Source organism: Myotis yumanensis, unplaced genomic scaffold (assembly GCF_028538775.1).
Source record: "Myotis yumanensis isolate MYYU_CA2020_CCGP unplaced genomic scaffold, mMyoYum1.0.hap1 SCAF_17, whole genome shotgun sequence".
Classification (NCBI taxonomy): Eukaryota; Metazoa; Chordata; class Mammalia; order Chiroptera; family Vespertilionidae; genus Myotis; species Myotis yumanensis.
Window position 1 is genome coordinate 24,926,882 of NW_027223768.1, and position 15,159 is coordinate 24,942,040.

The 15,159-nt window shown below is 47.4% G+C and overlaps 1 protein-coding gene across 2 annotated transcripts in view; it reads left to right on the forward strand.

Moving 5' to 3' along the window:
* Positions 1-15,159, forward strand: part of RGL1 (ral guanine nucleotide dissociation stimulator like 1) — a 220,481-nt gene that overhangs the window by 202,120 nt on the left and 3,202 nt on the right. For both annotated transcript variants that reach the window (XM_070396944.1, XM_070396945.1), the window contains 4 exons: positions 1,058-1,147; positions 4,649-4,835; positions 8,748-9,002; positions 13,410-13,524. In XM_070396944.1, coding sequence (XP_070253045.1) covers positions 1,058-1,147; positions 4,649-4,835; positions 8,748-9,002; positions 13,410-13,524 — 647 coding nt within the window. The remainder of the gene's footprint in view (positions 1-1,057; positions 1,148-4,648; positions 4,836-8,747; positions 9,003-13,409; positions 13,525-15,159) is intronic.

Here is a 15,159-nt window from a genome sequence, read left to right on the forward strand (position 1 = left end):
GGGAAGGCGGCTCATGAAGAATTGAAATAAAATGCTGCAGGATCTCCAGGCAGGAACAGTTCATTTGGCCAGGGATGGGGGGAAACAGGGAAGATGGCCATGAAGTGTTACCATGTGTGCGGTTCTGGGAAGGAGAGCGGGTTGCACCTGGAGATCTGGAGAAGAACATTCCAGACAGAGAAGAATATGAGTGAAGGCTCGGTGGGCTGCCATGCTTGGTGTTTGGAGGGACAGTGAGAATTCTGGTGTGGCTGGGACATAAGGGACAGGTTTCGGAGCAGTGGTTGGGGAGCATGGAAAGGTACGTTAACTCCAGTGTCTTGAATGTTGGCCCTTCAGTGGAGTCGTCTTTACCGTGTAGCCCAGAGGATTAGAGTCTGCAGTCCACATCGGCTCACTGCATGCTTTTGTGTTTTTAAATGGTTGGGGTGGGGGGAGGAGGAGAGACAAAGGATGTGACATGGGCAGTTATTTGAAATTCAGATTTTATCCATAAATAAAGTTTCATTGGAACACAGCCCAATCATTCACATCATATTTATGATTGCTTTCATGCTTTAAAGGCAGAGTTGAGTACTTGCCAGAGAGACCATGCAGCCTGCAAAGCCTGGTCCTTTACAGAAAGTACATGCACTCGTGCACGCGCGCGCGCGCACACACACACACACACACGCACACGCACACACAGTAATAGGAGGGAGACAGAGACAGGAGATGGTTCTTCCCCAGGCTTAGCAGTGGGAGGAGAATGATCAGGAAACAGAATGGAGTCAGCCTTTGATGCTGGTACAAAGCACACATCCACGTATGTGGGGCACGTGGAACTAACCGGCCTCAGTCTGTATGCCAGTGGGGGATGTCGGGAGGAGGCACATGTGTAAATTTGTAAGATCTGGTCATTGAGTCAGTGCCCTCTGACACGTGTGATAGAACAACATGGTACGTATCTTTATGTTGAGTAATCAGAACCGTCCTCTAAAATAAAACCAGCAAATCACGTGAATTTCAACCTCTTTAATTGCCAAGCCCTGACCTCGCGCTCCCTTCTCTTCCCCAGCTACGCCCTGTCCTGTGAGGTGGAAGCAGCTCCGGACGCCAGCGCCACCTCGCCCAAGCCTCGGAAGAGCATGGTGAAGAGGCTCAGCCTGTGAGTGTCACGCAGGGTCCGGGGGCCTCAAGGGGCCCCGTCAGAATAGGGGAGAGGAAGGGTATTCAACACAGATGCCCTGAGCCAGGGCAAAAGTGAAGGACCATTCACTCACTTGTTAAATAGCTGATTTCTGTCATGAACTCACTGTGTATATTTTCTAAATCCATTCCTTCTTCTCTGTTCTGCCTGGTACGAACCACCCTCATCTCTTACCTGGAGCACCAGCAACACCTTTCCCAGCTTCTGCCCCACCCCGGCCCCAGCAATCCACATAGTCTGGAGTCCCTTAAAGTATACACCAGGTTCTATCATTTCCTTGCTTAAAACCTCCAGGGTTTTTTTTAAGGTAGCACCTGAACTCCTTATCCTAGTTCACTAGGCCCTGCACGATCTTCCCCCAACCTTCTTGACCACCTTCCTCTCATCCGACGCTCCACGTAGTTCACCGTCTTCCAGGCCCCTCCAGCCTCACCGGGCTTGGCAGTAGCTGTTCCTTTGGCCTAGCGTGCTCTTTCTCTGTGTTAATATTGGCAAAAGTGTTACCTCCTGAGAGAACACCCTCTCTAACGTTGCTGTCTACCCCATCCCTGCCAGTTGCACTGGATGTTCCTTCCAGGGGAATGTAAGGCACCTGAAGCAGGAGCCTGTCTATCATACTCAGGGCTGCATGCTCAGCTCAGAGCCAGGCACGGGAGGGGCCCTCCGTGGCTCACTTCCTGCTCGTCTCCTTTTCAGTAAAATCCGGAGTCTGACATGGCCCTCAGGACTCTTGAGGGTCTGCAGCATCTCCCCAGCCCCGCCCAGCTGTCTCACACTTCTGTCCTCATCTTTCCCGCTCGCTCTACTCCTCTGCGCCAGACACCCAGACCTCCCTCTCTTTTGAAGACCTCCCTCTCTAATACCCTTCATCTCCCCTGTGTCTGATTTTTTGAGTGACACATCTGCTTTGGCCAGGGCCAAGCCAGAACATCATTGGTAACACTGGACAGTATTTTCGTGGCAGAGTGACCTGACACATCCCAACTCTCCCACTGACTTAATCGTGTAAATTTCTGTTTGTGAGTGTTTGGTACTTCCTGGCAGTCTCTCCACCGGCCTCAGTGAGTCACATCGGTCGGGACGGCGCATGGACTTGTTACTGTCTTTTTCCCAGTGCGACATATGCAGGCCCTATTGGGCGTGGATGGCGTGATCTCCCGCTATCAGAAGCCGCTCGGGCTGCTTTCTACCTGATACCAGGTGATAAGAGGCTTTTGAGGATTAGGGTGGAACATGTGATTTTGTAGAAAGCATTTTTAAGGTAATCCTGTCGTCTTGCCAAACCTCTCTCCTTGTCGGGATGTCTACCCTGGCCCTCCTAAATGCTAGATTTTTGAGCTTTTAGATTCACCTCTTGGAATTTTCCACAGTCTCTCGCTATGTTTTCATTGCTGCAGTCATGGGGGAGAATGGGTTCTCTTCTGGGATAACGCAAAGGCCTGACCAGGCCTTGTCAGCTGGTAAGATGGACACACCTGCACAAGGAATCAGGCTCCTTGATAGGTGAGGTGAGGAATGCAGGGCCTCTTGGTCCCCTCTGCTGCACAAGGAATTGGGGCTTTCAGCACAGGTAGATCATCCTAAGCGCTGCATCCTTTGCCCACTTGCTGTTCTTCCCTGTCCTTGGTAGCTGCCACTGCACACTCACTTTCTATACCTGCTTCTCTCACATTCCTTCCAGCCCGAGTGTGCATTCTTACTGTGCCGGGTGCGCTAGCGTCCCCGGGTCCTATCTCTGCAAAACACTGGCAAGAATCTCTGTGAGGACCCGTGTGAAGTCCAGGGGAGGCAGGACTGTCGGGCCAGAGCCCTGTGGTGGGAGCTGTCTATAGCCCTCTCACTGGTGGGATCTTGCCAAGATGCTCAGGTGTAATCCTTGGTAATCGCCGTTGACTTTGCAGGTTTATTATGAATAAAAGAGGTCACATGCCCCCAACTTATTTCTTGTACATGTTAGGGTGTTTGCATGTGTTTTCAAAAGATTTTATGACCTTAGCACTTATACAAAGGTGGAAAATGTCCTTTTTTGCTCTCCCTACAGTCAATGGTTCACTCATTCAAAGAGGTTGGAGAGTCTTTTGGAGCCTTAGGGGGAGGGGGTGCCTTGTTTGAAGGCCGGAGATGCCAGGTATTGAGGCAGAATGAACCTTTACAAATAGAATGGCCTCATTAAGTTGCACAGCTGGAAGAACCTTTGGTAGGATGCTTTCTTGTATCTATTTTACAATTTTGTGTTGTGAGCTCATTTTTATCAGAGAATTCTCTGCAGCCTGGGTTGAAGGTTTATTTCTCCAGAAATATGTACATGTATGTATATATTTAAAATTCTAGTTCCTTCAGGAGTATTACTGTCCGGAGAGTTCCTATAGTGCTTCGGTAGCAACTCTAAGATCACATACGATTTCTGGAGAGACATTTTTCTTTTCTTTTTCTTTTTCTTGATTTCAGAGAGGAAGGGAGAGGGAGAGGGAGGGAGATAGAAACATCAATGATGAGAGAGAATCATTGATTGGCTGCCTCCTGCACGCCCCCCCCCCCGCCCACACACACACACTGGGGATCGAGCCTGCCACCTGGGCATGTGCCCTGACTAGGAATCAAACCGTGACCTCCTGGTTCATAGGTCGATGCTCCACCACGGAGCCACGCTGGCCGGGCTCCAGACACTTTTCTTTCACCCAAGCTCAGGCAGAGACAGAAGCTGCCCCGCTGTCTTCCTGCGCCAACGGGAAGATGTTGTTCTAGCCCATCTTTTCCTGAGGATGCAGCCCTTTGAGGGTCCTGTCTGTGTGGAAGGGGTCTCAGTTCCCACTCCCTGCCTCACCTCTGGGGCTGTGTATGTGCTAAACCCGTGCCCCTCGTTTGCCGAGGCTGGCGCCTCCCACTCCCCACCCAGAGCAGCCGCAAGACCAGCTCACCTGCTCTGGCTTCAATTCCCTTCCTCTCTGGCCTTGAGGGATTTTTCCCTACTATCTCGCATGCCTAACTTTAAAAAGGGTTTTTAATGTTTCTTAGCGAGTTGTTCTATAGTGAAGGGATTTAGATATTACAGTTCATCAACTTGTAGGAAACAGAATCTGCCTCCTTGTTTTTTTTTGTCTGTGAGTTCCCAGCTAGAACTCCAGGGCCAGTCTTCTTCACCCACACAGAGTTCGTCTGATGATGGGATTTTGATTCTGTTAAAAAAAAATGAAGAACCCTTGACCTAGAAAGACCTCAGATTAACATGGCCCTGGGTCCAGCTAAGCAATCTGTGTGTTCTTTGAGGTTGGAAATTATCTACTGGAACAAGATATTTACTATGATCTGTTAGAAACCTTGTAGCAAATGTTTTCCTAAAATAATAAGGACAGAGCACAAAAGATGGAGAAAACATCAAGGATTTAACACACAAATATTTGCTCGATCACGGATTCCAGCTTTGTAAGAGCCAAATGCCTGGCATTGTGTTTTCTGCAGACTGTTCCTGGGCTCGGACATTATCACCAGTAGCACTCCCAGCAAAGAGCAGCCCAAGTCCACGGCCAGCGGGAGCTCTGGCGAAAGCATGGACTCCGTGAGTGTGTCCTCCTGCGAGTCCAACCACTCCGAGGTCGAGGAGGGCTCCATCACTCCCTTGGACACACCCGATGAGCCTCAAAAAAAGGTACAGCCTTAATCCCGCCCCCTAATGCCTAATTCCGGCCCCCGCCCTAGTGTTTGCCACATGAGGAATGTCTGTTTTCAGGTTTATCACTCCACAGTATTTGGAAAGTCATGTTTTTAATAGGTGTCAAAAGTGGAGTTCTAGCTGGGGACTCGTTCCTTACAGACACAGGTCCAAAAGCAAGGAGCTGGTCAGTGTATGTCTCTAGCTTTTGAAATATTGTCCCGTACCCACACCCAGAGGCAGCCGAAGGATTGTAGCCTGTAACCCGGGCTACACTTTATTGAGGAGATGTAGGATTTTCCTAGAAGGAGCAAAAAGTCCAGAGACAGAGATCTGTCAGCTTCTTGATGTCATACCTGGTCTCAGCCAACCTGTTACCACAATAATGTCAAATAGCAAAGCACTTTAAAACCCGGTGCTTAAAACAATAGCCATTTATTCTCTGTCATGCACAGCAGGCTGGCTGCTTGGGGTTGGGCTTGGCCCTAGGCCATGGGTTTGGTCCAGGTCTGCTCTGTCCGCCTTCCATTCTTTTTGGAGCAATGGCCTAAGACAGGTGGATAAGCAGGCAATCCCAACCCCGTAAGTACACAGTAAGCCTTCACCTGGATCATATCTACCTTTTTATTGGCCAAAGCAAGTCATGTGGCCAAATCCCACATAAGTAAACGAGGCAGGGAACTATATTCCACTTCTAGTGGGAGGAACTGAGGCGTCACAGAGCAAAGGGCATGGATGCAGAGGAGGGTAAGGAATTGGTAACAATGATACCGTCTACCATGCTCCTCACTAAAGGAAAGTGATGAGAGGTGATAAAAAATTCCCAGAGAGGATTTCCATTTCCATGTTGCATAAATAAAACCACCGGTCCATTTTAATCTTACACAGATCTGCTTCAGTTGTTGGTCATTGAGCTAGAAAGAAAGGCATCTACTTTGATGTGACTAGAATTTGCACCATTTTGGTAGGTTTAGGGCCAGACACTCTTGCTATGTAAGTGACTTCTGGCCCTTGGGTTATGCTGAGGCCAGCGAGGTGGGGTGTCACTCACAGTCCTTCGTTTTGTTACACCCACTGTGCAAGGGGGTCTGTGTGCTCTTCCACATCGTGTTCCAAGCAGCAGCAGCGACCCGGTGCCCTTGTCACAAAGTGGCCAGTGCAGCGGGACACCATGCTCTGGGCCCGTCACCGAGATGACTCCGGTGCTGCCCCAGCTGGGTTTCTCACCTCTCTGTTTTGGAATCCAGAGAACATTGTCCAAATTGTGAGGAAAGTCTCTGCAAACACCTGCAGCTATCTCTCGGGCACTTTTCCTAAGCCAGGGGCGTGATCCATCTCCATGACCTTGACCTGCAGCATTGTGTCTGTCCGTCTGGAGTGAAGTCTCATTCACCTTCGGACAGGCCTTTATGGTTTGTAGGCCCCTTTTCAGATGATGGACATTGTGCAGAAGTGACAACTGAGGTATCGCCCACACCTTTGTGGGATTTCTGCCCGGTCAGGAGGGAGACAGAATCTCATTTGCACCTGTTGCTGCAATGGACATGCGCGTAGGTCCAGGTCCTCCCTTCTCAAACGCCACCGAAGCCCCGTGTGTCCTTTGCTCGCCCCTTGCTTCATTCCTTTTTGTCTCCCTGGTCACCCCGGTGCTTCAATTTCTTGCACGAGTCAGACATTTTTATTCTTTGGATGAACGTGGCTCCGAGGCCTGGATTTCTGTAGGTTTAAAAATGAGTCATGGAATTGGATGCAAGTAGTTGCTAGGCTTCGGCATCCCTGGAAGCTAATGGAAAGGCCTCAGTTGTCCTGCTCAATTCAGAGCTGCCCCGGTGACCTCCACCGCCCCTCCTGCTCCGCGATGCTGCAGCCTCCAAGCTGGCACTCTGCCTTCCCCACTGGCTCTGTAGTGAAGTGTAATCCCCTCCCGTCTTCACTTCCTTGATCACAATTTCCAAACATTTATTCTCACACTTGCCCCTCAGAGTAAATCCTCAGTAAGAAGGTGGGGCTCCTCAGGAGGTCTGTTTGTAGCTGCTGTAACCCAGCTTTACCTCCCAGGCTTTACCTGAATTGTAAATGTCCTTGAGATCATGGAAAATCGAACAAAGGACAGTAGATTTATATGAAGGAAAAAGAAGGTGATGAAACTGAACCAGTAACTGGAAAATGGGCTCTCTCGGCTCCAGCGAGGTACACCTGCAGGCAGAGTGAGCCTATTGATTACCCACCATCCGCCAGCCCTCACACCGAGCCCCTGGTTCATTCACTAGGGAGCATAAGGAAAAAATGTAACTAAACCATATTATGATGGAGCCACAGTTAGACGCCTGCATTTCAGAGCTGAAACATCAGCTTGCTGGGCTCTAATTAAACTGACCATGCAGAATTTAATGTATGTTTATGCCATTGGAGGAAGTCCATGGGAAATACAATGGAGTAGACTCCATTTTACTTGGAAACCAGGTAATCAGAAAACTAAGTTCCTGGAGCTCTGTTTCCATGGAAAGGTAGACTGGTATGAAATAAATTAATGTCACATTTTTTAAAGGACTTCCAGGTTATTTGATAGGATTGATTGGCTTAACTCATTCTGAGAGATTACTTGTAATTTTGTACAATACAAGTTGATATTTAAAATGATTCAGTGTAATGACTTTTTGGAACACCACCTTGTGAATTTGGGTCATCCTATACTTTTTTGGTAATTGGTATTGCACACAGGAAAACGGTGTCGTTAATCAGAAAAGCTCATGAACATAGCACCTCACTCCTTAATTATTCTTGATATGCAACATGGAAATGTGTACAGTTGGTTCTAGAAGCAAATGTGGAAAGTGGTGAGCCGCTCACGGGCTGTGTGCCCTCGGGTAAGTCACATGTTCTCTGACTCATCACTACAGTGCGTTTTGTTCACAAGACATGTGCAAGCTCATCCCAGCCTCACATGATAACTGTCACCAAGGTGATGGGTACCATGTTCAGTCACTGCGCCATCACCAGCTGCAGACTGGGCCCTGGCTATGCGATGGCTACACCGTGGCTCTGTGAACCTAACCTGACCACGGGCACCAGGGAACTTGGGAGCATGTCCAGGTGGTACTGTCGCCAGTTTTCTCTCTGGCCTCAGGCTCCTCAGCAGTAGAAAGGGAACGGGCCGGGTGACCTCTAAAGGCCTTTTTAGGACTAATAGTTCATGTAGGGCAGTAAAATGTACTCCTTCTCTTAGAATCTTCTAAAAATATGAACATTTCTCTCCTGCTACGCAATCTGATGGCAAAGTGGAGTCAGGATGGAAATGCATGTGGGGCATCATTCCTGCTCAGGGCAAGTGGGGCTGGAAAAAACACAGGAAACCCTTTCCTCTGCCCTGTCAGGTTTTCCGACTTCCTGCAGGAGCCCCTATTGCAGTGATTCCCAAAGTGGGCGCTACCGCCCCCTGGTAGGCGCTGCAGCGATCCAGGGGGGGCGTTGATGGCCACAGGTGCATTTGGGGGCGATGAGTAACTGCTATTAAAATTTTAAAAAAAATAATTTCCAGGGGCTGAGTAATATTTTTTCTGGAAAGGGGGCGGTAGGCCAAATAAATTTGGGAACCACTGCATTGCCTCCAGCTTCTGGTATCTGCTGCCACCTGCTGGTTGACGTCCGTAAGAGCAGCTGCTAAGGGGGAATGAGAGCGCCCCCTTGCCTCACACAGATGCAGAGCGATCAGGTCAAGTACTGAGTCACCGACAGGCATCTGCCCAGGAGGTGCTCACAGCAGAGACAAGACACACGTGTGCTGTGGGCTGTGTGGAGGAGAGAGCGGAAATGTACTAGTCTCAACAACTGGGCTCTGAGGATTGTGAAGCGCACTGTCGGCCAAGACTCTAACGCTCCATTTACTTTGGGGTGTGTTTACTCTTCCAGCTCTCCGAGTCGTCCTCGTCGTGCTCCTCCATCCATTCCATGGACACAAATTCCTCAGGGATGTCGTCCTTAATCAACCCCCTCTCCTCCCCTCCGACCTGCAACCACAACCCCAAGATCCACAAGCGCTCCGTCTCCGTGACCTCCATTACCTCGACTGTGCTGCCTCCCGTTTACAACCAGCAGAACGAAGACACCTGCATAATCCGCATCAGCGTAGAGGACAACAACGGCAACATGTACAAGAGCATCATGGTGAGGCGCCCAGGCCCACACCCCAAAATATGTGCCAGTAGCATATACATACACGTTCACAGAAAATGAGTATGTGCCAAAGGATCAGTTCCTAGACCTCCCTGGGCATACACCAATGCTGCATATCTATAATAATAAAAGGGTAATATGCTAATTAGACTGGACATCCTTCCAGACGAAGCTAGGGCTGCGAGGGAAGCCCGGGTCCCGGGTGCCAGAGGGAAGCTGGTGCCGGCAGCCGGGTTAGGGAAGGCCTACTCTTGCACGACTTTTGTGCATCAGGCCTCTAGTATCTAAATATCTACTTTCTCACAGTGCGTATAGGATAATTTTTACATCTTAAAATTTGCTAAGGTTTATTCCCCGGGTCTTTGCCATCCTTTCCAGAAATGTCTACTTGGATGCCAGGGAGACCGCTGCTGCACACCTTCTTGGGAGTCTTCCTGGGGGTTCCATGTCTGGGTGCTAACTGAGTGGCCATGCAGTCTTAGCAATGTCCTCCATGGCGGTGAATTTTTCTTTCAGTTATTTGGAATTAAACTTAGTAAAGTGGATGATCAAGCTGGAAACACAGTGTGAGTCCACAAGGAACTGTTTAAGATAAATGAGACTGACCTTCTTGAGGCTCTCATATAGACTGTGTATTTTTGAGCACAGTCCCAAAAGCACTTTAAATGATGGCAGTCTTTTTGGAACACAGAGCCTCTCCTGGTGTGTATGTGTGTCAGTCAGGTCTGGTGTGTTTATCACAAGAATAGACTCTAGTTTATAGGAAATATCATAGATGGAAAAGCAGGTCTCCTTTGCTATGAAACCCCTCAATACATCCTATTTCTCAGCTTCATCACTTGTCTTCTCTGAGGGCATTTTGAGTGCTCACAAGCTCAGCTCTGAATATAACAAGGGATACGGAGCCAACTATCTTCTAACATTCTAAAGAAAAGCTTTACTAAGGCATTCATTGAATCAACAGTATTTATTGAACTTGGTTGTGTACCAGTCATTGGACAAGGATTTGAGGATATGGAGATGAATGAGACATTTTTGTCTTTGAAGAACTTACAATCAAATGGGAGATAGTAAAACATTATTCAAAATGTTTTAACCACTCTAAGAGAGATGAGATTAGATCATAAAAGGCCCCCGACCCACATGAAGGAGTGTGTGATAGTCCCAGGCAGTAGGGTCTTATTGAAGGCTCTTAAGTCACAATCAGATTTATTCATTAAAAAAGTAACTGGGATTGTGGAGTCTTGATGCTGGGGTGCAGGGCTGGGACCGAGGTGGGGAAGCAAGTTTGGAAGCTGCCATCATATTCCATGTGGGAGACGATGAGGGCTTGGATGATGGTCATGTGATTGGAGACGATAAGAATTTTAAAAATATTTTTATGAGGTAGAGTTGTAGAATCCATTCATTCATTTCTCAGCTTTTGGTTATTATTGTGGGAATGGGGAAGAGGGAGGACTCGGGCTCTCCAGGCAGCTTGGTGACTGGTGGTCCTGTCAAGTGAGGAATGAACTCCTGGAGGAGGAGGTTTGGGAGCATTGAAATGGGAGGTACTGGTAGGCTATCCAGATGGCACTGTCTAGTAGTTGGTCAGAGATACGGGTTGGTACTGGAGTCGAATACTGGGAGCCATGCAGCCCTGCTGGGTGGATATGTCATGGGGGAGAGTGTGTAGCCTGAGGCAGAACTCTCAGTAATAAGGGAGGGGCTGGTCCAGGAGCCTCGTTGGGAAGGTAGGAGAACTGCCAGGAAGCCCCGGTCATCATGTTATTGTGTTTTCAGCAGCTTATTCACATGCCTACCAGAGAAGCAAGTTTCCCCTCAGCAAATTTAGGGTGTCTCTGAACTAAAGAGAACTAAGAAGTGATACATACAACACTGTGAATGAATCTCTAAAACATCATTTTGAGCCAAAGAAACAGACACAGATTACATCCTCTAGGAGTCCGTTCTTTCACAAACAGGCTACACAACCTGTGGTGTTAGAAAACTAACCTCAGGAAAGGGGCACAGGGAATAGTTTAAGTCCCTATTTCAGGTGCATGGAGGTGACACCCAAGCATCATTGCACATGGCTTCATTCAGTGGAGTAGCCACTAGCTATGGGTAGAAATTAAACATTTGAAATGGGAATAGTATAAAATGGACACTAGATTTAAAAATATACATATATATATTTATGTACATATATATTATTGATTTTAGAGAGGAAGGGAGTGAGAGAGAGAGAGAGATAGAAACATCAATGATGAGAGAGAATCATTGACCAGGTGTCTCCTGCATGCCCCCTACTGGGAATCGAGCCTGCAACCTGGGTATGTGCCCTCACCAGGAATTGAACCATGACCTCCTGGTTCATAGGTCAATGCTCAACCGCTAAGCCACACTGGTCAGGCTAGACACCAGATTTTGAAGACTTAGTACAAAAACAGAATGCAAACTATCTCATTAACAATTTTTATATTGATTATATGCTGAAATAATACTTTGAGTGTATTGGATTAAATAATATATTATTTAAGTGAATTTTTCTTTTAAGCCACTTTTTTTAATGGGGCTAGTAGATATTTAAAATTACAAATGTGGCTCATTTTGTATAACTACTGGATGGTGCCGGTTCAGTACATCGGCACGCGGCTGCGTGACTGAGCTGTTAATACTAATTGTGATCCTCAGTTTCCCTCCGTAGTTTTTATGGTACAAAGTATTAATCACCCAAGGAAAGCCCTTGCCTATCCCATCTTCTTTCGGACTCACCTGGGGAAGATTAAGGTAAAGAAGATAAGGGTAGCCTGGCTGTAGGTTTCAAGTTGACAACCGTCTTTGTCCAACATGTCATCCTCTCTCCTTGGGCTTCATGCTCCCCCTCCACTGGGACTTAGCTGTGGGAGCATTTCCTTCAGACCATCCAACAGCATGTTTTCCTCCTGTAAGCTTTTGTGTACACTTGCTTCTCCTTGGAAATGGAGATGCCAGCTGTTTTGGTAACGGACAAATGTGCAAGGTCTCTGTCACCTACAAGGACCCCGTTGTAGGGCATGTTGTTTATTGAGTCGCAGATACCAGCTGCTGCCCTGACTAGAGGGAGACATCTGGGCCCTGCCGTCCTTGGGCTCACAATGACACAGTTTTCTGGAGGACTTTAGACATCGTTGTTTGTTTTGTCTTTGTGGTTGTCTCTCCTTTTACCTCCTGGTGAGAACAGCTTTTATTTTTAAGTAAGAATAATTTGTGTTTCCATTTGCTTTCTGTCATATTTAAAGAAATCACTCGAGGGATGGTACATGAGTCAGCCCTCGGTGTGCAGACTGGCCATTTCTGAGCACCCTGCAAACGGGCGGCTGATGGGCAGAGATAAAGGGGACAAAGTCAGAATTGGTGGTGAGGGGAAACTTTACTTACACTTAAACAAGTGCTAGATTTATTATTTTTAAACATTTAGAAACTGACTTTTATTGGAATATGATTTACAAACAATTACAATCACAGATCTTGTGTTCAGTTCTTTGAATTGTGAGAACTCTCTATTCTATTCTCTGTTTCTGTCTGTGTCTGTGTCTATGTCCATGCCAATGTCCATGTCTGTGACTATGTATGTGACCACCACCCCAAGTCTAGAAAAGAATCTTTTTTCATCCTTTCAAAAATTCCTTTGTGCCCTTTCCTGTCAATCCCCTCTTAACCTGGTTAAAGTTAAGGTTAATTGAAGTTAGTTTCCTAACACCACAGGCTAGTTGACTCCTGCAGCATGTAATCTGCTGTGTCTGGTTACTTTGGCTCAACGTGATGTAGAGATTCATCCCCCGTGTTGCCTTAGTGTTCTATTGGGAACATAGGATCATTTCTTTATCCATTCCCTAAAGTCCTGTTGAAGGAGATTCAGGTTGATTCCAGTTTTTAGCTATTATGAGTAAATCTGCTATGAACGTTTGTGTACATGTCCTCTTGTGGACATATGTTTTCATTTCTCTTGGTGATACCTGGGAGTAGGACTGCTGGGTCATAGGGCCACTGTGCTTTTTGAAATGGTTGGTGTGCAGAACAGGCCATTTCTGACCCACAGGTTGTAACCGGTGTCATAGCAGCAGCTCAGCAGATAAGGATCATTTTGGTGGAACCTCAACCATTGCGAGGGAGATAAGCAAGGCATGCGTTCTCTCTGTTAATAGGGGGGACACTGTGACTCGGAGTAGGTGACTGAGAGTAGATGGCCCATCATCCCTTGTCTACTAAGGCTGGAGCCAGGACGAGAGCCCAGGAGTTCTGGCTCTTGGTCCTGTTCTCACTCCCCGGGCCATTTCTCCTGGAAAGGACAAGACAGCAAGAATAAGGGTGCCGGAGAACTCTTTCAGGAGACAGGAGGCTAAGTACTCTGCACACCACTTCGTTGTCTTTCAGCTGACGAGCCAGGATAAGACTCCCGCCGTGATCCAGAGGGCGATGCTGAAGCACAACCTGGACGCGGACCCGGCTGAGGAGTACGAGCTGGTGCAGGTCATCTCGGAGGACAAAGGTGGGCGCAAGCTCCTTCTCCCGCCTCCTCACGCAGGTTGCCCCAGTTTTAGAAGATAGAAAATGGGTACCGTGTCTTTAAAAAATTGGATCAGTGGGGTTTTTAATTGTGCAATGGTGGAGTTGTGTGGGGAACCTTGCCATCACCTCTCTTGTAGAATTAAGTGTCTCAGCCTACCCCCCCCCCCCCAACCCTGTTATTTGCTGAGCATTCCTACTACCCATTCTTTGTAAACTTCTCATCTTCTGTCAGGAGGTGGGGATAGTTGGGGGTTCTGTTGGGTCTGTGCAGATGGCCACACATCTCCTTTACCCAATAATGTGTGTCTAAGTTGTGTGTGAACCTGAAATGTAGCAGTTTCTGTAATCATTTATCATTGTTTCAGTTAATCATTTATGAGAAGCGTATAAGTTTGTCTTTCAGTTTACCTTTTTTTAAAAAAAGATTTTTTATTGATTTTTAGAGAGAGAGGGAGAGAGAGAAACATCGATGTGAGAGTGAAATATTGATCGGCTGCCTCCCACACGCCCCTCACCAGGGATCAAGACTACAAGCAGGGCATGTAACCTGAACAGGAATTGAACTGGCAACCCTTCGGCGCATGGGACGACTCCCAACTGAGCCATTATCTTTACTCATGTTTGACCTTCAAGTAGCAAAAGCTTCTAACACCCGCATCTAAGGGTCTTTCGCTCACATTTCTTGAAACAAAAAATTGGTGAACTATGACATACTTCAATATGCCTAGAACCCATTATTTAAAAAAATTCCTTTTATGAAAACTCTGGGCAAACGATCACCCTGGATGTGTCTGTTTGCTCATTTGAATTGGGGTTGTAAGTCCAGAGGAGCAGCAGATACGGCTGAGAGACCCCACACTGACCAGTGCGAGTGTCTTCGACCAGCCCCTGGAAGGCAAAGGAGAATTCTACAGGCCGGGGTGTGGGAAGGGAGCAGCTGGTCATACTCCATTTGACCAACCAGTCACCCAGGGCTGTACCTTGGACCCAGAGGAGAATGGCCCAAGTTAGTAGTACCTATTCTTAGAGATGAAAGACTAAAGCTCATGGAAAATTCTTTCTCAGCTACCTCTTAGAAATGTTCTCATTCATTCAGCTGTAAGGTATGGTTTAATGTACTTTCAGTTAAAATTCTAAGCCTCAAAGTGGTCTTTTGAGTTCTACCATGTTACCAACAGAACAACACTAAGGTGAGGCCGGTGGGTCTGAAGATCCAGGAATCCCAGCGTGCAGGCTGGGCCCAGCTTTGTTCACCGCTGCGCGGTCTTGGTCTGGCTACTTGATCTCCTGAGGCCTTGGTCCTTGGGAATATGTGGGCAGGAGATTGGAAACACTTCAAGGGAGTTTTTCTTTATGAAACATTTGTGCAACATGCACCCGAGTCGCCTAGAACCTGATTGTGTCAGTCTTGCTGTAGAGTCTCCGTGTTTGAAGTTCACACAGGTTGACTTAGCCCAGACCCACAATCAGATGCCGCCCCGTCCACTGCCACGAAGCTACACTTGCACAGTTTACCTTTTGTATTCCTGTTTGGTTTTTTTAGACACCCATTACCTCTGAGTGCTAAATAGTATATACCTTCTTTTAAAAAGAAAAAGCAATTAAAATAACTTTG